At 42.1% G+C, this 24,699-nt stretch overlaps 1 protein-coding gene across 2 annotated transcripts; it reads right to left on the bottom strand.

Moving 5' to 3' along the window:
- Positions 1 to 6,479: 6,479 nt before the first annotated feature.
- Positions 6,480 to 16,208, bottom strand: c1qtnf5 (C1q and TNF related 5). Of its 2 annotated transcripts, none has more exons than XM_088345430.1 (4): positions 15,869 to 16,208; positions 15,669 to 15,796; positions 10,878 to 11,119; positions 6,480 to 7,472 (listed from the first exon to the last, which is right to left on the bottom strand). In XM_088345430.1, the coding sequence occupies exons 3-4, from the start codon at positions 11,107 to 11,109 to the stop codon at positions 6,946 to 6,948; spliced, it is 759 nt and encodes a 252-aa protein (XP_088201556.1). In that variant the 5' UTR covers positions 11,110 to 11,119; positions 15,669 to 15,796; positions 15,869 to 16,208; the 3' UTR covers positions 6,480 to 6,945. The 2 variants fall into 2 exon arrangements, with proteins under 2 accessions (XP_088201556.1, XP_088201557.1); XM_088345431.1 differs by having other exon boundaries at positions 15,669 to 15,702.
- Positions 16,209 to 24,699: the final 8,491 nt, after the last annotated feature.

Here is a 24,699-nt window from a genome sequence, read left to right as displayed (position 1 = left end):
GGATCTCAGGGGGAAGAGCATTCCACAGCACCGGTGCCGGATGGAGAACGCTCTCGAACCAGCAGAACATTTCTTTGCTCTTGGGATCACCAGATGACCGGCACTCTCAGATCGTAGGCTTCGGACCGGGACATAGGGGCAAATCAGATCTGAAAGATAAGAGGGAGCAAGTCCATGTATGATTTTGTACAATACTAAGAGAACCTTGAAATCACATCTATGGCTAACTGGGAGCCAATGCAGGTTAGCCAAAATCGGTGTTATGTGATCGTGTTTTTTTGTCCTAGTTCAAAGCCTCGCTGCGGAATTTTGTACCAGCTGAAGTGACTTGATTCTAGACTTCGGGAGACCAGAGAGTAGTGCATTACAGTAATCGAGACGGGAGGTAAAAAAAAGCATGAATTATAATTTAGAATCAATTCAGCTTATACAGACCCACCAGTGGTGGGCTGTCGGGGCCTGCAAGGCCTGATCTGCTGGCCTAAAAGACATCAGTATCACGTGATATTAACTTTGTTTTGTCCGTGAATACATATTAAAAAATTCCAAATTGTCTGTCGAATTCCTTTCATTGGTTTTCCTGGTTGTGCTGTTTCCAGATGTGTGCTTTCATATTTAAGCATTTAACCAATCAAATTACTTTTTGCCAGTTTTTGGGACCCAAAGGGTCCTGAGCTGCGCAGACGCGCCACACATAAACCTTGTCTTTTGTACCAAAATCGTATATATTTCCTTGTCTGCAAAGGTTGCATTCGCCGACGATTTTTAAACATTGACAGATTTTTAACAGGAGTTGACAAAAAATGTCAAGGCCGTCTGTAATTTTGACGAGTTGAAAAATGGACCATGAACCACAGTAACAGTAAGTCCTTAAGATGCCAGGCACTTAAAGAAACAGGCAGACAGAGAAACAAGAACAATGATGGGTGGATAATATAACATTTTTAAAAAGTCAGTTATCCGGCCTGAGATGAACGTAAAGATTGACATTTTATGCCCGTCGGTTTCAATCTCAATATCTTTCCTCTTTTAAATGCCTAGGTGTGAAATCCACAGTCTGCCACTGAGACGCACTCATCATGTTTTGGCTTAATTATAATGCTTTTTACAATTTTATGCGACTCCAGACCAGTTTTTTTATTGTATTTTTAGGTGGACAAATGGCACTTGAAGCATTTTGAGTTGCTGACTGCTACAATTGGTGGTTGGAAAAGATCAGGTAGGATAATAATAATAATAATATCCTTTGTATTGTCATTCTTTGTAACAATGTACACAGAACGAAATGTCGATACACCTGACCCGTTGTAGCGAGCCGATGCAGCCGCAGCCAACAGAGGGCGCCGCCATTTTTACCAATGTTATAAGTCTTAGGTATGACTCGGCCGAGGCGCGAACCAGCGACCTCCCAGTCTCAAAGCGGGCGCCTTACCATCTAGGCTACTGAGCAGACTAATTCAGCAGGTTTGTTTGTTTTTTGAATAGTAGGACAGGGTTTTGTTGAATTATTTTACAAATGTGTTAGCATATTCCTGATATTTATCATTTCTGTTAAGGAACTCTGATTTACCCTAACCCTAACCAAGTAAATCGAAAGATTGGCGTTTTGACAGAAAATTGCACATGCAGTTAGGCAGAAAATACTGATATTTAAAATACCATTAATATTGAAACAATACTGTGTTGTCCATGAAGTAAATGGCAATGTATTACTGTATTATTATTCCGGTAATTTCCCATTCCGCGTTTCCGGTTGCATAAAGGCCACTAGAGGGCGGACTCATATCACCCAGTTTGTGGGTGGAGTAGTCATAAAAACAGTCCTATAAAAGAGGGGTCACAAATTCAGTTTACTTGGGGGCGGAGATAGGGTCTGGGTGGGGTAGGGCGGAATCGATTTTTTTCACAGGAAAATCTCTGATAAAAACGAATTCTACATTTCGTAAATATATAAAAGCTTCACAAAACAAGATCTTAACGTTAAATAAAACATCAAGAATGAAAATGAAAAGAAATCAATCCATCAGTAATTAATGAATCCATAATTTGAAGATGAATCTTGAAACCAATTTCATTACATGCCCTTTCTTGTTTTTGTGGCGGTTTCCTAACACTTCCTTGGAAATTAGGAACGTATTTCCTGCTTGCCACAGTTAAACTGAGAGTCTCGCTTGTTGAACCATAACAAATTTCTTTTTTCCGTTTTTTTTAAAAAAATGTTTTCGCAATATTAAAAAAATGGGACAATGTGTATTATTTGACTACAAGATGTTACTATATTGTGTAGGGCAACTTAAAATGAATGCTAAAAAGCCCAGGTAAGAATAAAAAACTATGGAGACTCATGTGACCAAACTGCAACCTTTTTCTTTTATTTTTTGGGCCAGTCTTTCACAATGTTTTGGGTTTTATGAGTACCCGTAGCAGCGAGATGGTGCACTATTATGTAAGCTCGCTCAAGGTGAAGCTAATTTTGATTGATATAAATATAAATTTCTCCACATTCCAGTGCTTTGAATCATTCATGTTTATCCAACAGTCCATGTACTGCTTCAACATTGCCTTTGAATTTTATTTACAGAACACAGGATAGATGAAGATTCCTTATGCTGGGAGAGTGTGGTGCTTTTTTGGTGGTTACTAGTGGAATGGTTGTTATTTTGACGCATCATCAGTAGTGTGACCCTGGGTCACTGGCCGTTTCGGCCACAAGACTAGACGCCCTCACCAGGGGTGGCTGAGGGGGCTTTATCTATGTAGCCAGGAGAGGAACCTGGCATGGCTGACTGGGATTTCTCCAACAAGCGCAAGCAGATCAAAATGTCATTTTTAAAGGGTGCAGGATTGTTTGGGTACAGGTATGTGGTAATTGGACGCACATATGCCAGTCCAAACCCCGGTTGCTGCCCTCTGGTGGTAAGAGGTTAGAACAGCGGAGGCCTCAAACTGCAGGCTGCAATTGGCCCCTGTAACTTTGAGACCCCTGCTTTAAACTGCAACGTGCAAAGCAATATCGTAATCCCTCGTCTCTCAAACTAAATTTGTAAACGAAATGTCGTAGATTTTCCAAAGTGCTCTTAGCTTGTGAAGAGAACTTTATCAGACGCAAACCACGTAAAGTCAGTAAGCTTAGGCAGGGCCGCCTTGATTAACTGGTGTCCTTTCTCTCATAAATAGATATATTTATAGAAGGGAATGTATATTTAAAAGCCAGGGACCGTCAACAGTGGAGAAGGCTGTCCAGAATCGCGTCCCCATTAGTGCCCTGACAACCCCTAGCAAAAAGTATGGAATCACCAGTCTTGGGCAAGGCCTCATTCAGACATTTAATTCTGTAGAAAAAAAACTCAGATCACAAACAGAAACTATCATAAAGTTATTCCAAAGTGCAAAATATTGGCATTAAGAAACACTAAAAGTAATGAAGAAAAAACATTGCAATGGTCTGTAAATGTTACTTTTATAGAGCATGTGCAGGGAAATAAATATGGAATCAATCCATTCTGAGGAAAAAAAATATGGAGTGAGTGCATTCTGAGTAGAAATAAAGGACACACCCAGTTGATTTATTTTCCTTAATTGGGCATGAGGTCTGCTTTATAGTGGGCAGTTAAAACAGTGCCGTTATCAACCTTGGAGGGCTCCTGGACTAAGTGGATTGGCAAGAATCATGGCTCCAACAAGAGATATGTCTCTCAAGACCAAAGACAGGATCTTCAAACTTTTTGAAGAAGGTATCTACTCGTATGGTTGCCAAAGATGTTGGCTGTCCACAGTCAGCTGTATCAAAGATTTGAATCAAGTACATACAGCTTGGGAAGGTTGTTAATATCATGCGTACTGGTAGGCCAAGGAAGACATGTAGGCGTCAGGACAAAAAAACTAAAGGCCATATGTCTTGAAAAAAGAAAATGCACAACAAAACACATGAAGCGGAAATGGGAGGAAGTTGGAGTCAGTGTATGTGACAGAACTGTGCAAAATTGCCTAAAGGAAATGGGATTTTCGTAAAGGAAAGCTAAAAGAAAACCATTGTTGACGCTTTAACCCAAAGGTACAAGACTGCAATGGGTTCAGGAGAGGCAATCATGGATAGTGGATGACTGGATGAAGTTGGTCTTCAGTGATGAGTCACACATCTGCATTGGACAAGGTGATGATGCTGGAACTTTTGTTTGGTGTCGTCGGTGAGATTCACAAAGAGGACCGCTGAAAGAAAATGTCAAAATTCCCACAGTCCTTACCCCAGTCAGTGCGGATTGGTCAGAACATCTCCGATGTCATCAACCTCAGCACGGGCTCCCCCCAAGGCTGTGTCCTGAGCCCCTTGCTGTTCACCCTGATGACACACGACTGCGTCCCTAGGTCCGCCACAAACCACATCGTGAAGTTTGCGGACGACACAACAGTGGTGGGCCTCATCAGGGACGACAACGACCTGGCCTACAGAGAGGAGGTGGAGCAGTTGGTGGGCTGGTGCAGGGACAACAGCCTGGTCCTGAATGTTGACAAAACTAAAGAGATCATTGTCGACTTCAGAAAAAAACAGCCCAACCATGCCCCACTTTTCATCAACAACAAGGCTGTGGAGGTTGTCAGCAGCATCAAGTTCCTAGGGGTGCACATCACAAACAAACTCACCTGGTCCGTGAACACTGCATCACTGGTTAAGAGGGCACAGCAGCGCCTGTACTTCCTGCGGAGGATGAGGAGAGCCCACCTGCCCCCACCCTCCCTCATCACATTCTACAGGGGCACCATAGAGAGTATTCTGACCAGCTGTATCTCTGTGTGGTGTGGAGGCTGCAGCGCTACCGACTGGGGTAGTGTGAGGAGGGTGACGAGGACAGCAGAGAAAATCATCGGGACTTCTCTTCCCTCCATTCAGGACATTGGCCAGAAGCGCTGCCTATCCCAAGCTAAGAACGATATCAGGGACCCCTCTCACCCGCATCATGGACTGTTCACTCTGCTAGCCTCTGGGAAGAGGTATTGCTGTGTGCGGTGCAGGACCACCAGGTTCCACAGTAGTCTTGTCCCCCTGGCCATTAGACTGTTAAATGGTCACTCAAACACATAGTAAATCTAAACTGCTGCTAATCTGTACATCTGTGGGTTTTGTTTGACTTTTTGCACTACTGGCAGTTCTTTATAGCTAGCCACTCCTTGCACATCTGTTTCTCTGCACTATTGTACTTACGGCGTTATTGTTACAGTGTTATTGTTCTGTTTACCTGACTTGTTTACCTGACTGCCCATTTTGCACATCTGGTTAGCTACTCCTCTTGCACTATTTGCGCTACTGTAAAATACTATACATAGCCATAATTATTTAGTATATTATTAGCACTCAATACAACATTTTATTTATATCTGTACATTCAAGGAAACTGTGCGGGTCAGATGTATCGACATTTCGTTCTGTATACACGTGTACTAGAATGACAATAAAGTAGATCTGAATCTGAATATATATATATATATATATATATATATATATATATATATATATATATATATATATATATATATATATATGGTGGTGTTTGTCAAAGGCCATAAAGATGAATACTAGACAAGGTGACGTCGTCAGGCCTACGAATTTGCCGCGTTTGGGGAAATCATTAGGCCGCAACGGCTTGCGCGTCAGATCCACAGGAATGTGTTTGCTTTGTCAGCTTCGGGAAATCATAAAAAGTTTTCTCTTTGAAGGGATGCAAGCGCAGAACTCAAAAGTCTCGACACATAGACTACTGTGACATTTTTTCCAAACCTGGGATAAATTAGGCTTGTGCAAATTCAAATTGGACTTTTTGGGTGGACATTCTTGTTTTGCATACACTGTATTATTTAAAAACAACACAGAAAACCTCTGGGGTTTATTTGCCCCCCTTGAACTTTGAACTAAGTAGGACACAATCATGAAGTGGAATTGGATATTTTATACTTTTTTTAACAAATAAAAAAAAGTGGGTGTGCAAAATTATTCAGCCCCTTTACTTCCAGTGCAGCAAACTCTGTCCAGAGGTTCAGTGAGGATCTCTGAATGATTCAATGTTGATCTAAATGACCAACGATGATAAATGGAATCCATCTGTGTGTAATCAAGTCTCTGTATGAACACACCTGCACTGTGATAGTCTCAGAGGTATGTTTAAAGCGCAGAAAGCATCATGAAGAACGAGGAACACACCAGGCAGGTCTGAGATACTGTTGTGGAGAAGTTTGAAGCTGGATTTGGATACAAAAAGATTTCCCAAGCTTTAAACAATCCAAGGAGCACTGTGCAAGCAATAATATTGAAATGTAACAAGTATCAGACCACTGCAAATCTACCAAAGGCTAATTGTGAAACACAAAAAATTTGGTAGGTAATAATAGTCATGCTCCCCTGTTTATTTGATATGCCCCCCTACGACTCATGTCTGTCAACAAACCCTGAGCACAACTTGAGGAAAAACAATGAGAGAAAGCTGACATAAAATTTGGAATAATTTAATAAGTATTCCTGGACAAAATATGATTAACATCATAAGATTTCGATATTTTTAGGCCAGCAGAGAAGGCCTTCCCAGCCCACCACTAATATAAAGGCACTGAGTGATTTATATACAGTATATGTAAATTTTAGTCCTATTTTTAAAAAGATGTTGGACGAATTGTCTCATTTTAGTCAAAGACAATGATCATGTCAATGATTTCTCATGCCAGTTAGAAATCAAATTTCCAAAAAGCTACTTTCAGAACCACTCATGGGCTACTCAGTTGTTCTTAGGGGAAATCCACGTTGGTGACCCCTGAAGTAGAGTATAAAACACGGGTGCAGTTTAGTATAAGCCCTTTGTGAGTTCTAGTTGTCAAGTCTTCCCTTATATGACCGATTCAACGTCTCCGCTTTTGCTGAGGATTACTTATTAAGAAAAGGCCACTGTACGGTTATTTTCCTCATTCTGAAGCAAACACGGCAGAGTTTTTCCAGTCCGAGTACACCAGGAAGCCGCTGAAGGTACTGTCCGTCTTGGTGCTGGAGTAAAGTCCGTTGTATTCCCCCATGGACATCTGGATCCAAACCTGGTCGCCGGGAATCAAATGGAGAAGGGAGCCGCCGGACAGCGACGCCGGTTTGGGCCAATTTCCGAAGAATTGGAAAAAAGAAGCGACGGCGTGGCCGTTTTTCATCAAGTCGAACTGCAAACTGCTGCGGTAGACGGTGGCGTGGACGGCAAAGTGGTAGACGCCGGGCACTTTGCAGGTGAAGCGGCCCGTTTCCGAGCTGTAGTCGCCTTGCTGGTTGAGCAAGATCTTGTCGAAGAGGAGCGCCTCGCCCGCCGCCAACGGCAAGTCTCGGCCTTCCGAGATTTTGGCACTGAAGGCCGATTTGGGGGCCACGGCGCACTGGCCCGCCTCACCCTTTTGACCTGGCCGGCCGGGGTCGCCCTTGTCTCCGGTTGAGCCTCGCTCACCCGTTTCGCCTGTTGTGGCAGCCAGACAGGGACAGAAGTTGAGTTCGGAGTCCAAACTAACGCCCTGGGCTATGTTTGGACTGATATGTTTATTCTATCTTTAATATTGGATACAGGCAAATAGAGGTAAAATCTTGGACCCAGGCCCGAACCCGGTCCAAAATTTGGGCCGGGTTCGGACTTAAAATGTCAGTCATTAAGTGGGGCCGATCGGGCCACTCTCTTTTTTTTTCCCCCTTCGTGGAGGATCTATACAGCATGCACTTACTTTTACACAAGTCAAGTCATGTTTATTTGTGTAACTCCTAATCACAAGAAGTCTCAAAGGACTGCACAGACTACAGACTATTATTACACCATCCCCTGATCTAAACCCTACATGAGGGCAAGGAAAAACTCAAAACCTCCGCATAAGGAAAATGAAGAAACCTACAAAAGAAAAAGAGCAACAAACAGGCATGAAAAAAATAGCAACAACAAAAAAAGAGATATTTTATTTTGCTCATTTTAAATATTATTTTTCTAATTTTAATAAATTTTATCTTTTTTGTTCTAGTAAAATAATAAAAAACTAACAATTGAAATTAGCAAAACAATCTTGGGAGATGGCAGATCATTTTGCTAATCGTATTTCTATTTTGTACTAGTTCTACTGTTATTTTATGTTGATATATTTTCTGAAATATTTAATTCTTCCCATTTGTGTAAAAAAGCTACCTTTCGTATACGAGTAATTCTTTTAATATTTGTTAAATTCGGCTAAGTGATATGCTTGTTAAAATATCAAGTAATTTAGATCACTTTAGAGATTATTTTCCTAATTCTTTCTGTTAAATATCAAAGGTTTAGAGCTGGGAAGTCAAATTGTAGTAAAATAAAATAAAAGGATATCTTAAATTGATATTTTTATATGATATATTTTTAAATATTTGTTTTTTACCATTTGATTAAAAAAGATGCCATTTATATGTTTAGATTTATTTTAATAATTCTTAAATTGGTCTGAATTGTATTATTCATTCCTTTCCTGTTTTTCTTAAAAAAGGATCAATTCAAGTAATTGTTTTTATACAGAAAATACGTACCAAAATATCAGTTTAACTCAAAATCACTAAATCCAAATAAATCCTCGGTGTCGGGATAAAAGACATGCGGCTTCCTCCTTCCACCTCCCTCACGTCAGACGTCATTTCCGCTTTACAAATGTTGTATCTGCTTTTGGGACAAATCTTTCACTATTTGCAGCTTGTAATCTGCATAATTTGATTTTCTTTACGTTGTCATTTTGTTTAATTTCACTTTTTTTCGCTGCATGTGGCCGTGAAGCGCACTATTCATTTAGGTGCTGCACTTGCAAAGTAAACCCCAAGCTGCGTAGTTTAGCCGAAACGTACAGTTCTGCGCTGAAGTATGCAAAGCCGGAGTAAAGCTTTGACCGCAAATTAAAGCTTTGAGGTTTGTTTCGGGCTCTTTTATCAATTTAAGTTAATACGATGGATTTGGGTGGATTCGGGTTTGTATTTTTGCGTCTCGGGTTGGTTTGAGCAATTTTTTTTAGGTCTGATCTTACCTCTACCTGCAAAGGAGATTGCATAGGATGGCAGTACATTATTTTGTCTTTTATGCACTGTATACATGGTTATTACCATCACCCAATAATGTTGGTGTTCTTTGATATCCACACCTTTTAGAGTGGATCCACCTTTTGTAACCTAGAATATTTAATAAAAAGAAAGGGCTCAGATAAGGGCTTGTCGAACAAAGTTTGGATTTTGCATTGTGAGGGTTTCTTCAAAATGAATTGATTTGTTTTCTTCCTATTTTGAGTGTCTACTAAACCAGTGGACTGGTACCAGGCAGTGGGTTGTTTGGTGCACCGAAAGAAAAAAAATGTTGTCTCATTTTTTGCTTGTGTGTGATATACACAAACTTCATTTGAGTGATGATTAATTATAAACAAATATCGCAAACAAAACTCTCTCAGCAATGGGAATCAAACCCGGATTGCAGCAGTGAGAGTATCATATCCTAATCAGTAGACCACTGATCACACTATTTTCACTCAGTTGCCACGTTATACAGCATTGTAACATTATGGGAAATAGATCGGCCAAAACAACAACAGCAAAAAGATAAACAATTATATGATAGTTCATGCATTTTGCTTATTATTAAAATTGACATTGTTTTTTTCATTGAATTACAATTTTACTACATGGAGGCAATAAATATTACATTTTAAAGTGTAAAAAAAGATAAATTGGCTCCAAAGTGGTTCCAAAAAAAGTTTAGTTGGGTATCTTTTTAAATTTTCTTGTCATGATTACTGACTAGCATCATCTGTGCCGGCTCATTTGGCGCTAGCTGCTGCAGGCTACCTGATTGGTTCCCCAGTCCTTTCACTCTCCGGTTGTCAGTCCGTCAGCAAACCTATGTTGTTACTAGGCAAGCATTTTGACTCTGACTCCCGCCTGTCCCGTTTTTGCACCCATTTTTCCATCTGTCCGTTCCTGATCCCCCCGTCCGTCTCCGGCTACGGCCTGTTTTTTGATTCTGACCACGTCTGCTCTCCCGTCCCAGCTTACGACCCGTTTTTGATCCCAACCAAGTTATTGGTCTCCTGTCCCGGCTATCTACCTGTTTTTTTTTGGCCCTGACACCGCCATCTCCCGCTACAGAAGATCCCCTTCCGTATTCGGATCAAAATCAGATTTTGTGAGCGGCTTGTTTCCCGCGTCCAGCGAGCACCGAATCGCGGGCGCTGCCCTTCCTCTTTCTATCAATAAAACATAGTTAACGTTACGCAATTGGGTCCTGATTCCGTTCTGGTCGTGACATTTCTTTAAAGTCTACAATTATCATAATTGTTTTAATATTGTGTGTGCGTCAATGAGCTTTTATTTTTCAATTGCACAGTACTCAATACAATATTGCTAATTTTCCCTAATCAGATGGGTGTGCTAAGTTGTTTCAATAATATGAATGGTTAATCAAATATGAAATGTAACATTTGAAGTTTGTATGTGGCTTTTTATCTGGACACAGCACAAAAAACTGCATTAATCATTAATTAACGAAATAAATCAATAAACTATGTGCACACAAACAACTGTACAATACAAAAATACAACACTTAAACATTTACTCAAAGAGAAAAGGCTGAACCGCCAAGCCCTGTTCCATTCTTTCCCCACTAATATTTTTGAGTATTTGGAAAACTACCATTTTTTTTCCCACTGTGTATTTCACATGTCGTTACATGGTACTAAGATGGTCTCTCAATAGAAATGAGATGAACCATGTCAATTATGACCAATATACATCTGTACATTTTCCACAGAGGGTAAAGAATATATGCCTGTGTGCATTGTTGCTTCATGTTCTTCTGTGTTCTTACAGCTGTCTGTACTTTACCTGGAAATCCCACATCTCCCCTCTCCCCTTTTTCCCCTGGAGCGGAATCCCTTCCGTCCCGCCCATCTCTCCCAGGTTGACCGGGGCTTCCGTGAATGCCCGGGGAGCCCGGGATGCCAGGGTTTCCTGTGCACAGACTGGGGGGAATCTTGTTGTCCTCTATAGGGTTGGAAGGACGCACTCGGAGGACGAGCAAGATGAGCGGCAGAGGCAGCAGCTTGAGCGATGTCATTGCGCAGACACTGCATCAAAAATATGACGGGCCGCATCAGACTTGAGAAGGAATTCAAAGCATTTTTATGAATCAATGGTTTGCACATTGCCAATCACAATCTTTTTGGTTAACCATTACAAGTAAAGACGATTCAAGTCTACTGAGGACATTTTTGTCTTTCAAGAGACTCTTTGGTCAGAGCCATGGAAGAACATCTCTGCCAAACCAAATAATTTTGCAAAGTGCTTCGGACAGAACTATTAGTCTTTCAGAACCTCTTCACATATCTGCCATTTAAGTTATTTTTCTTCCCGAAGCCCCAATGAGAGAACAAATTAAATAACATTTTCTGTATCTCTTCAGTAAATGCTGCCCTTGACCTTTTAGTGCATCTCTGGGCGCCTCCCGGACTTGTCTCACAATTTTTGTGGTCATACGTCGAAGATGGAAACATTGTTGGTGTTTATTCTACAACAGGTGGAAAAATAGAAGCCTTTCAAGCTTAAAGGGACACTGTGTAATATTTGACCGCTAGATGTCGTCGGATTGTGTTGTGCAGCCAAAAAAAAAGAGTCCTACATAGCACAAGGAAGAATACTAACTCAAAGTGACCAGACTGCACCATATTTCTACTCGTTTATTTTGCTCAGCCTTTCACAAGGGTATTTTGGGGGTATGCGTAGCAGCAAGTTAGCAAATAAATAATAGATAATACGCAATGTCTCTTTAATCTAACATAGCTAGTTTTTCACCGGTCCTGTTAAGTGTGCAAACCTGAGCATGTCTAATCTCGTAGTAAAGAATGTTCACAACGTTGTTATCAAAGACTATAAAGAAAATTCGAATTCATTTTCAATAACATATGGTTTCTTTCATATAAAACAAAATAAAAACTCCAAAACACATTTTCGGAAGGACATATTTTTGGGGTTTTTGTTATCTTCCTGAAACATGAACTTGTTTTAGAGATCATTTTTATTCACATGACAGCGATGAAAGACAGATCCAACGAAAGCAACGGAAATTTTTATACGGAAAAAAGTCAAGTCAAGTCATGTTTTTTTGTATAGCCCTTAATCACAAAGAGTCTCAAAGGGCTGCACAGATCAAAGACTATTGCAAACTACAGACCATTATGACACCATCCTCTCATCTAAAACCTACATGAGGGCAAATAATACACACTTATTGTCAACATAGAATATAGGTTATTCATATGCTATAGAGTAGAAGTGTGTTTTTTAGCTTAGATTTAAACATTTCCACTGAGGTTGCAGATCGAATCTCAGGGGGAAGAGTATTCCACAGCACCGGGGCCCGAATGGATAACGCTCTCGAACCTGCGGATCTCTTCTTGGCTCTTGGGATCACTAGTAGACCAGCTCTCGACTAAAGATAACAAAAATATAGACAGCCAGGGGCAGCACGGCGGCTGAGTGGCTGGCGCGTTTGCGGCACTGTTCTGAGGTCATGGGATCAAAGCTTCCTGTGACGAGTTTGCATGTTCTTCCCGTGCTTGCGTGGGTTTCCTCCGGGAACTCAATTTCCTCCCACATTCCGAAAACATGCATTTCAGGTAAATTGGCTGGTCCAAATTGTGCCTAGCTGCGAATGAGAGAGTGAGTTGTCTGTCTCTGGGTGCCCTGGCTGGCAACCAGTTCAGGGTGTCCCCTGCCCACTGCCCGAGGCCAGCTGAGATGGGGTCCAGCACCCCCGCGACCCTACTGAGGATAAGCGGTGCAGATAATGGGCGGATGAATGGATAGGCAGCCAGTCCAGTACTTTGTGTTCCAAATAAAATGTGACCAAAGCCCATCAACAGCCTTACTCCAAACGTAAAATGTGTAACTCTGGATTTCCAAATACAACATCTGTGTTTATAATGGATCCGACTGCAAGCCCAATTTACAACAAGTCTTCGAAGTCAAAATGCAAAAAAGTGACTGACAGAGTAGTTCGCCGGGTTCCTCAAATGCAGATCGACTCTTTTGCTTCGTTAGTTCTGAAACCGATAAAGGGGGAAAAAGAGACACAATTGAGACAGGGTTTGGGATGAGGAAGACGTGCCAAATTAAGTGAGAAAAAGAATGAAGGGGAAAAGAGTTATCCGTGAATTACAATTGCTTTATTCTATTTTTTTTTTTTTTGGGTATTCAGGCGCAGTACAAAAAAAAAACATTAACTACTAATTAAATACAGGGAGTGCAGAATTATTAGGCAAGTTGTATTTTTGAGGATTAATTTTATTATTGAACAACAACCATGTTCTTAATGAACCCAAAAGTCTCATTAATATCAAAGCTGAATATTTTGGAAGTTGGAGTGGGGCTTTTTTAGTTTTAGCTATTTTAGGAGGATATCTGTGTGTGCAGGTGACTATTACTGTGCATAATTATTAGGCAACTTAACAAGAAACAAATGTATACCCATTTCAATTATTTATTTTCATCAGGGAAACCAATATAACAGCTCAACATTCACAAATATACATTTCTGACATTCAAAAACAAAACAAAAGCAAATCAGTGACCAATATAGCCACCTTTCTTTGCAAGGACACTCAAAAGCCTGCCATCCATGGATTCTGTCAGTGCTTTGATCTGTTCACGATCAACATTGCGTGCAGCAGCAACCACAGCCTCCCAGACACTGTTCAGAGAGGTGTACTGTTTTCCCTCCTTGTAAATCTCACATTTGATGAGGGACCACAGGTTCTCTATGGGGTTCAGATCAGGTGAACAAGGAGGCCATGTCATTAGTTTTTCTTCTTTTAGACCTTTTCTTGCCAGCCACGCTGTGGAGTACTTGGATGCGTGTGATGGAGCGTTGTCCTGCATGAAAATCATGTTTTTCTTGAAGGATGCGGACTTCTTCCTGTAACACTGCTTGAAGAAGGTGTCTTCCAGAAACTGGCAGTAGGACTGGGAGTTGAGCTTGAGTCCATCCTCAACCCGAAAAGGCCCCACAAGCTCATCTTTGATGATACCAGCCCATACCAGTACCCCACCTCCACCTTGCTGGCGTCTGAGGCGGACTGGAGCTCTCTGCCCTTTACCGATCCAGCCATGGGCCCATCCATCTGGCCCATCAAGACTCACTCTCATTTCATCAGTCCATAAAACCTTAGAAAAATCCGTCTTGAGATTTTTCTTGGCCCAGTCTTGACGTTTCAGCTTGTGTGTCTTGTTCAGTGGTGGTCGTTTTTCAGCCTTTCTTACCTTGGCCATGTCTCTGAGTATTGCACACCTTGTGCTTTTGGGCACTCCAGTGATGTTGCAGCTCTAAAATATGGCAAAACTGGTGGCAAGTGGCATCTTGGCAGCTGTACGCTTGACTTTTCTCAGTTCACGGGCAGTTATTTTGCGCCATGGTTTTTCTACACGCTTCTTGCGACCCTGTTGACTATTTTGAATGTAACGCTTGATTGTTCGATGATCACGCTTCAGAAGCTTGGCAATTTTAAGAGTGCTGCATCCCTCTGCAAGATATCTCACTATTTTTGACTTTTCAGAGCCTGTCAAGTCCCTCTTCTGACCCATTTTGCCAAAGGAAAGGAAGTTGCCTAATAATTATGCACACCTGATATAGGGTGTTGATGTCATTAGACCACACCCCTTCTCATTACAGAGATGCACATCACCTGATATGCTTAATTGGTAGTAGGCTTTCGAGCCTATACAGCTTGGAGTAAGACAACATGCATAAAGAGGATGATGTGGTCAAAATACTCATTTGCCTAATAATTCTGCACTCCCTGTAAAAGCAAACAACTCAATATTCGCATCAGCCGCCTGCCCCATTTTTCTGACACCTTCTACCACCTCTCGAAACCCATCTTTCAAAAGTAAAATAAACGTAACTTTATCTTTATAGAGCATATTATTTTATGAAATGTTTATTTTGTAGTACAAAACAAAACAGGTTTTTATACAAGCCTTAAACATACTTATATAAACCTTAAACATACATTCCATACAAAATATAGCACTGAAGCAACATACGGACAAATTCAACTTACAAACGATCGTCCGTTTGTAAGTAAGGCAGTGTCTGTAGGCGTATATTACATAATCTTTAATTTTTTTTTTTACTTCAAATGAAGCCATATGTTGATAGGATGGTATTCGTTTTAGGTACAATACTTTCTTATAAGAATTTGTATTCCTGGATGATTTATTATTAAAAGTGGTACGGGACAAATAAGCTCCAGCTTCTTCATGTTAGCCCCTCTTTTAGTTTGTTCAATTGTTTTTTAAAGTTGTTGATTTTGAATTTATAGTAAACTTGTATACAGTTAAAAAGAGGGAAACAAATCAAAAATGTCAGTAAGTGAATTTGCCCATCTTAATTTCTATCTGGATATCAAATTAGAAACTCGCTGGCTTTACAAACATTGGTGTCGAAACATAGTAAACAACATGTACTTGCTAATACATTACAGATGACTTAGGATTCGGACATTTTGCAAATCTTGAGTAAACAATTTGTGCGAAAGATCTGTAATGTTAGAGCTTCTTCTTTCAAATATGTCCAAAGGCATCCCCCAATATACATCATAATGAAAAATGTTAACTTACCAAAGTTGGTGATCAGACGAGGAGAGAACTGCTCCTTCAATTCAATGTGGGTGGAGGACAGAAGTGGGTAAAAAGCAGAAGATGGGAGTGAGTTAGGTGGAGTGGTGGGAGTGAGGCGGTTGGTAAAACTGTAAAAGTAATTAGTTGTCACTGACACAAAGTCATGCAGAGGAATGGAAGAGACGCGAGGAGACACTTACGTAATTCAGTCCGGGACGAAATTTGCAGCTGTGCTGACAAAATTCATCATGAAAACGCCCGTCTTGCTGCGTGAATTCATCTCAATGTTCCGTTTACATTACACCAAGGAAAAGTTGAGATTTTAATGCCGTATGAGCGGATTGCATTGGGTTATAGAGGTTGAGTATTGGAGGATGAAGGTCAATGGCTAATAAAATCTAGAAACGTTTTTTTAAGAAGTTTATGTTTTTATTGCTTTTGGACCATAGGAGATTTTAACCAAATGGAGGCCTTTTAAACAGATTGTAAATTCTTATCTGTGGTTCGAGCTCTCTCTGCTCTTCTTACAAGTTCAAAATCCATTGCATTATCTCATCTTATTTTGAGTGGCTACTAAACTATCGTCATGATTGCCCTATTTGGAACAGCTGTGGCAGCTTGATTGGCGCCTACAGCCCGGACAAGCTGATTGGTGGCCACACCCTTCTTAAGCCCCTGTCTTCTATTCAAAATTTGTCAGATCGTTTGCGAGCTGTTGTGTTTTCACTCAGTGAGCGTTTTCGTCCGACTCCATCCCTGCTAAACCTGTTTTCTGTCTGATTCCCGTTTTCGACCCATTTCTGAACCTGACTACGCCTGTTCTGCCTGCCGCCTGCCTACGACCGCTATTACGAACTCGACATAGTCTCTGATCTCCAGTCCTGGTCAAACGACCCGCCTGCCTTATTACAACACGGAGGTGTCATGCCAGCCTTGCTCGATTCCGCTCTCCGCCAATCCTCGGATCAAGCAATCAAGCAAGCCCAAAATCTCGCTCTTTCAATAAAATCTGAGAAACTCATGCAATTGAGTCCTGAGTCCGTTCTGGTCTGTGACAACAATAAACTTTTCACCTAGGTAAAGTTTAAACCCATGTCACGGTCGCCTTGGTGACCAGTCTGCCCCGCCCTCTGGGCAACAGCTGAAAGCAGTTCCACTAATTGTGGGTCTGCTATTTAAGGCTGCATTGTGGGCTCTGCGGTTGCTGGTTCATTATACTTATATACACAATCCCGGTCTGTTATGCCTTGTCCTGTTTTAGTCTGTTATGCCTTGTCCTGTTGAGTTCGTGCCAGAGGAACTCTGTGTTGTTCTGTTTTGCCCCGGAGTATTGGGCGACTTTTATTTTGTAAAATAAAACTTATGGATCGTCAACGCATTTGAGTTCTCCCTTCATGCCTCCTGCCTCCGTTCTGGTCCGGTCACCTTCCACGCCACCACGCCTCGTGACAGAATGAACCAGCCAACAATTGAACTCAGCGAACGATCCCAGCGCGACTTGGGGAGAGCTGGAGAGCGCAGTTTGGCAAGCGCCTACTGAGTTGGCCTTCCCTGCCCATTCGAACCACGGCCCCGCCCGTCGTGGCCCTTGCTGTGCCTCGAATGGGGTCCCAGGAATAATTGACGCCTGCCGGCCCGACTCCCGTGCCGATTGCCTGCTATTCCCTCTCCCCTGCGTGCAAGTCCAACTCCGACTCCGCTGCCCGTCAGGCCGACTCCGACTCCGCTGCCCGTCGGGCCGACTCCGACTCCGCTGCCCGTCGGGCCGACTCCGACTCTGATGCCTGCCTGCCCGACTCCCGTGCCGACTGCCTGCTATTCAGTCTCCCCTGCGGGCCAGTCCGACTCCGCTGCCTGCCAGTCCGACTCCGCTGCCTGCCAGTCCGACTCCGCTGCCTGCCAGTCCGACTCCGCTGCCTGCGTGCCAGTCCGACTCCGCTGCCTGCGTGCCAGTCCGACTCCGCTGCCTGCGTGCCAGTCCGACTCCGCTGCCTGCGTGCCAGTCCGACTCCGCTGCCTGCGTGCCAGTCCGACTCCGCTGCCTGCGTGCCAGTCTGACTCCGCTGCCTGCGTGCCAGTCCGACTCAGCTGCCTGCGTGCCAGTCCGACTCCGCTGCTCCTGTTTTGCCGGTTCTGATTTTGACTCTCTCATGTCTTGTCTGTTCTGATTTTGCCTGTCCTGTTTACCTGTCCTTGATTTTGCCTGTCCTGTTCTCGTCGGTTCTGCCTGTCTGTTATCCCCTGTCCAGTTTGCCCACCAGACCCCCTCCCTGCCGAGCGCCGATTCCGATCCGCCCGACGCAGATGGCGCCTGCCTCTCCCCGTTCCTGCGTGTTCGGAGGAGGGAGCGGGGTTGCCCCAATCGCGAGCGTCAACATTCCGGGGCGTGAGGTTGTAATTTTTTCTTTTTTGGGACCTCGGGAGCTGTCCCTTAAGAGGGGGGAGCTGTCCCTTAAGAGGGGGGCTCTGTCACGGTCGCCTTGGTGACCAGTCTGCCCCGCCCTCTGGGCAACAGCTGAAAGCAGTTCCACTAATTGTGGGTCTGCTATTTAAGGCTGCATTGTGGGCTCTGCGGTTGCTGGTTCATTATACTTATATACACAATCCCGGTCTGTTATGCCTTGTCCTGTTTTAGTCTGTTATGCCTTGTCCTGTTGAGTTCGTGCCAGAGGAACTCTGTGTTGTTCTGTTTTGCCCCGGAGTATTGGGCGACTTTTATTTTGTAAAATAAAACTTATGGATCGTCAACGCATTTGAGTTCTCCCTTCATGCCTCCTGCCTCCTTTCTGGTCCGGTCCCTCCTTTCAACATGGCGGCGCATGGATACATGCTTGCGGCTCGTTGTCCAGCTAATCTTCCATTTATTGCCGTTCTCCTGTCTTTTTTGCTTTCACTTTTGGACACATGTGTGGCCAAAAACACTTACAGTAGGGACGAACTTATTCGGTTGGGTGGGCGTCTAAATTTCGACTTTTCGGGCACTTTTTATAACGCCTATGATATACCGAGCGAACTTCAAAGAGACCCGGCATCCTTGTGGACAGCTATTCCTCTTAATAAACGACGGCGGCGGCCCCGTAAAGAAAGGAAACAGAAACGTGGTTGCCGTGCAGGTAGATGTGTGAAGCGTGTGAAGTCCAAGCAGCAAGATGGACGCGAGGATGGACGCGAGGATGTAACTAATTCCACCATTCATTCCTCGCCGGACAACCGACGCTTTAAACTCAGCGCTCACGAACGGCCACAACGCCGGGAGCTTTTGAAGATCTCGACAAGGACTACAAAGAGTTCAGCTAAGTCAAATGATTCAGCAAAGCTGAAATTTGGTCTGTTAAATATTAGATCGCTTGCTCCAAAAGCTTTACTTGTTGATAACATTATTCGTGATTATAAACTTAACTGTATGGGTCTTTGTGAAACGTGGTTACGCCCGGATGAGCACTTAGCGCTAAATTATGCCTCTCCCCCAGACTACGAGAGTAGTCATATAGCACGCACGCTGAAAAGGGGTGGTGGTGTTGCGCTAATCTCTGAAAAATCGCTCAAATTTAATACACGTACCTCTAATAATTACAAAACGTTTGAGGCTCTCGTGATGCGGTCCCCTCAATTGTCAATTGATGTAATAACTATCTATCGTGCACCTGGGCCATACACAACTTTCTTAGACGAATTTGCTGAACTTTTGTCTGAACTAGTAACCTATGCAGACAAAATTATAATTATGGGAGACTTTAACATTCATATGAACTTCCCACACAGTTCACTTACTATTGCGTTTAGTTCTCTAATTGATGCATTTGGTTTTACTCAACTGGTTGACTTGCCAACCCATAAAAATGGGAACACGCTAGACTTGATTCTGACTCGAGGAGTTTTAACCTCAAACATTATGGTGCTACCATGTACTACTGTTATCTCTGATCATTATTTAGTGACATTTGAGGTGCTAACTAAATGTAGAGTTAATAAAGCTGAGGGATTTAGCGGACGCAATATAAGCACTGGCACAGTTTCTGAGCTCTTTGAACTCCTTCCTGGAGCAGTTGCGTCCTTTCCTAAATACAATGGCTCGATTGACTCACTCATGAATGAGTTCAATACCACCCTGACTAGTGTGCTGGATTCAATAGCGCCCATAAAACCAAAATCACGTCCTAAAAGACGCACACCTTGGTTTACTGATGAAACTAGAACCCTTAAAAAAGAATGCAGGAAATGGGAGAGAAAATGGCGCGCTACCAAGCTTGAGGTTTTCCATCAAACCTGGTGTGACAGCTTGTTAAAGTATAAAGCGGCCCTTGCCTCTGCAAAATCGGCCTACCTTTCGAAGGTGATTGCGTCTCAAAAGAACAACCCCAAAGCCCTTTTTGACACTGTAGCATCGCTTACAAGGCAACAGCCTATCGCAGACAGTTCGACACACTCTGCTCAGGACTTAATGGTCTTCTTCACTAAGAAGATTCAATGCATACAGGAAGAAATTGCAAAAGATATTGTTAGTACCACACCTATTAAAGGACTGAAATTTTCAGATGCACGACAGGGTGGCTGCCCTGGGAAAATGGCCGGTTTTAGTGAACTGTCACTTGATGATCTCAAACAAGTGGTGAATGCGGCCAAACCGACAACTTGCCAGTTCGACCCGCTCCCAGGTTCACTTATTAAAAGTCTTTTTAGCGTCCTTGGGCCTTCAGTTCTAAATATTATAAATACATCACTCTCCTCAGGTGTAGTTCCAGCAGCTTTTAAGTCCGCCGTTATTAAACCCACACTGAAACGACCCAACCTTGATCCAGAAATATTAAGTAATTACAGACCTGTGTCAAACCTACCCTTCCTCTCTAAAGTACTCGAAAGAGTAGTGGCACAGCAGCTGAATGCTTTCATATCGGAGAATAACCTTTTTGAATCCATGCAATCAGGATTCAGGGCTAACCACTCTACTGAGACAGCTCTGATCAAGGTAACAAATGATCTCCTAATGTCAATGGATTCTGGCGCTTCATCACTTTTGCTGCTGCTGGATCTTAGTGCTGCTTTTGACACAGTGCGCCACTATATCCTACTAGAACGGTTGGAAAAATGGATTGGTCTCTCAGGAGCTGTCCTCTCGTGGTTCAAATCCTACCTCTCAGATAGGACACACTGTGTTAAATATGGTGAAACGACATCTGAGCCCTTTAATGTTACCTGCGGTGTTCCGCAGGGTTCAGTGCTCGGCCCCCTACTTTTCAACATTTACATGCTTCCATTAGGTGATATTATTCGCAAGTACAATATCAGCTTCCATTGCTATGCAGACGACACTCAACTATATCTTCCGTTGGAGGAATCTTCCACACTAAACTGTGGAAATTTGGAGGCCTGTCTCACTGAGATAAAAGAGTGGATGTCACTCAATTTCTTGCGTCTTAACTCTGAAAAGACTGAAATGTTAGTCATTGGTCCTTCTAAATGCCGGGACTTATTCTCAAAAACTGCTGTGAACATTGACAAATGTCACATCACACAGAGTGACTCAGTTAAAAATTTAGGTGTCATATTTGACCCTGATCTATCCTTTGAGATGCATGTAAAGCAAATTACTAGAACTGCCTTCTTCCATCTTCGCAACATTGCTAAAATCCGTTCAATACTGTCTCAGTCTGATGCGGAAACAATAATTCATGCATTTGTTACCTCCCGTCTCGATTACTGCAATGCACTACTCTCCGGTCTCCCGAAGTCCAGAATCAAGTCTCTTCAGCTAGTACAAAATGCCGCAGCGAGGCTTTTAACTAGGACAAAAAAGTACGATCACATAACACCGATTTTGGCTAACCTGCATTGGCTCCCAGTTAGCCAAAGATGTGACTTCAAAGTTCTCTTAGTATTGTACAAAATCATACATGGACTTGCTCCCTCTTATCTTTCAGATCTGATCTGCCACTATGTCCCGGTCCGAAGCCTACGATCTGAGAGTGCTGGTCTTCTGATGATCCCGAGAGCAAAGAAGTCTTCTGCTGGTTCGAGAGCGTTCTCCATCCGGGCACCGGTGCTGTGGAATGCTCTTCCCCCTGAGATTCGATCTGCAACCTCAGTGGAAATGTTTAAATCTAAACTTAAAACTCACTTCTACTCCATTGCATACGAATAACCTACTCCTCTTGTCGGTTGAAAATAGTTTTGTGTAATATAGTGTAACAATCTGTGAAGCCCTTTGAGACTCTTCGTGATTTAGGGCTATACAAATAAAAATGACTTGACTTGACTTGACTTGACTTTCACGCCACCTCGCCTCGTGACACCCATAGACCTGAAAACTTAACTTTGGAACCCTATTAAGACATATTGTGTTCTATTTACAATACAACTTTGAAGCATAACCTGTGTAAATCGTATTCGGATTTTAAATCCTGTATTGGAAAAACACTGAATCAGCAACGTAAAATTAATTCGCAAAGACAGGCCGATGTTTGCTTTCATCTTGGAACCTTCCATGAGTCTAAACACGTTTCCAATCAGCATCACTCGAGTCAGCACCTTAAATTACACTTCTTAAGGAAGCAAAGATGCCAAAACGCTTCTAATGAACAGACGCTCAGCGGGGATAAACCAGCCCACAACAGTGGGCCGTGGGAGTAAGGCTGTTAATAACAAGGGTGTGTTTTAACTATTTTCTGAAAAACAGATGTTTGTTTAAAATAGAAACTAGATTGAGCCAAATGCTAACATTCATCCAAACAGCTGAAAAAAACAAATGATGCTAAGCATGAGATGACTGCATAGAGAAGAGGTCTCAAACTCGCCTCTGGCAGGCAATTTGTAGCCCGTGTAATTTGAGCCCCCTCCTTAATATGACTATTTAAAGATGGGGTGCGTCATTTGAGCTCTCCTTAAAAAGTTGAAATTCAAATATTTTTTCTAATAGGTATATGTTACAAATGCCCAACTGAGTTTAAAGAGCCTGTATGCTTTTTTTTCACAATGCGCCCATCGGGTTTCATTTAAATTTGATTATTCTTGTTCAGGGCGGAACACATTAGAATCAAGGAAAGGAGAATAGTTGGAGTCCTGAAGATGCACATCATGCTTGTCCCAGCAGTTTTTTTATTTTTTATTTCTATTTGTCTTACCTGTCAACCTGTACGGTTTTGCCGTACAAAGTACGTTTATTATGCATTTTAAGACGTGTACGACGTATGATAAAAACGCAAATTTGTCAATTATGGGTACCATCCGGTATACACCGACTATCACGAAATGGCAAATCAATCGAGTCAAACGAGTTCGCCGCGGAAGCCTCTATCTCTGTATCATTTTGTTCGTTGCAAATGAAGCGAGCGGTTTGATGTAGTGAAAGGAAGTCAGTCTCTTTTTAGACAAACCGGCTTTTTCGACTCAACTCATTAAATAGAGCTGGCTCTCAAACGGCTCACTTGCTTTGATGCATTATATTACAAATTATGATGTTATATAAAGAAGTCAAGAAAAAAAGGAAGTATAAAATGAGAAAATGAAAAAAAGACAGGTTTGTGGTTATCCCTTTAATCAGTATATTACCTACAATAATTTAATGCAGAAAATGAATTCATAATTTGAATAAGAAAATGTTTTATTCTACTTAATTATATTTGCATGTATTTTTTCCTTCTACAGTGAACGTCCAAGCTACTTAATTTTTGAACTTTTTTATGATAAACCTCATTCATATCGAGCAACTCAGTATCTCAAAACAAAATATTAATTAACAATCTATAAGATATAACGAAACACATGTACAATATAACATATTAAACTACATAAATAAACGCGTTTGAAAAAAAAATATGGCGTAAGATTATTTTGTATTTTGTAAGGGAAAATACAACAGTTTGTAAGGGCATGGAGCCCTGGAGTTTGACAGGTATGATTTGTCTGTGAAGCAATAAAATGGTGAAAGTAAGAAAAGGGCCGCTTCTAGTGGAGTCCAAACACCAACCCAAATCCTCCAGAAAAATAAAAAACAGAGAGTTTACTCAAGCATGTCTAAGAAATGTTTTCATTCATCAGCAAGTAACATGTAACCATGTGTTATTCTCTGCCGCCATCTCCTGGTTTGATAGCAGCCTTAAGTCTTCAAATCTCGCACAACACTTGATTTGGATTTGGATGCCACCCTTATCCTAATTACTTAGGCAGGCCTCAAAATCGAGAACAGTTCACTTGCAAATGCACAAACAATCACAGTGCATGCGGGGAAAAATGCCACTTTGTTCTGCAGTGTGCTTTAAACGCGGTATTTGAAAGTCTTTGTTGGTGATAGAAAGGAGTGGAGAGGTGTTGTGAAAGGATAGTGGGATTGTGGACGCGTTCTTAAGGGTGGGCTGGGCACCCGTATGATGCGGCAGGGGTAAACCAGTGAAAGCTATCGGGCCCTGCCGTTGAACAAAAGAGTGTGTTGTGTCACCCTGACCCGAGTGACATGGCCGCTTTCTGGTGTCCCGTTTCATCTGGAGGGACGAAAGCATGACCAACTTGGGTGCCGAGGTGCCTAACTTGTTTGGGTGTTTGAAAGTCTGTGTACTTGGCTGGCCGTTCCTCTTAAAAGTATTAAACTGAGCGAAATAGAAACAGAGAGAGCACATTTACTTCTGATTCAATTTTTTTCCTCACTGTGTTTGGTTTAAGTATTTTGGTCCCTATTACGGATTGTTTTTAATCAATTCCTGTTCCGGTACTTTTTATCTTTCAGTCTTATTTTGTCTAGGAAAAAACATATTTGAGGATTGTGGAATGTTTTTATCAGGTGTGGCTCCACTTTACCCTAACTCCGGCGGCCCACAAGTAAATTGAGTATGAGACGCCTTGTGTAGCGAGCCCACTCTTTCAATCTCAAAGTACTACTACTTAATATGTGTTGTTCTTGTCCCTAGTATTTTTCACATTATCACATTAACCTATTAATAAATAGATTTAGTTGCTGCAATTAAAAAAAAATCTCACTTTCTATTTTTTTGCACGACTGGAGTAAAATTCAATAAATACGAATAAATGCTGATACGTCTTG

Source organism: Urocampus carinirostris, chromosome 10 (assembly GCF_059441175.1).
Source record: "Urocampus carinirostris isolate Australia breed hairy pipefish chromosome 10, RoL_Ucar_1.0, whole genome shotgun sequence".
Classification (NCBI taxonomy): domain Eukaryota; kingdom Metazoa; phylum Chordata; class Actinopteri; order Syngnathiformes; family Syngnathidae; genus Urocampus; species Urocampus carinirostris.
Note: the sequence above shows the minus strand (reverse complement) of the source record. Positions and strands in the feature narration are given on the sequence as shown.

Coding starts and splice junctions, on each gene's coding strand:
- c1qtnf5 (XM_088345430.1), bottom strand. CDS start 11,109: ATGACATCGCTCAAGCTGCTGCCTCTGCCGCTCATCTTGCTCGTCCTC. Junction 7,473..10,877: donor GGGAGATGTGGGATTTCCAG/GTAAAGTACAGA, acceptor CTGCCACAACAG/GCGAAACGGGTGAGCGAGGC.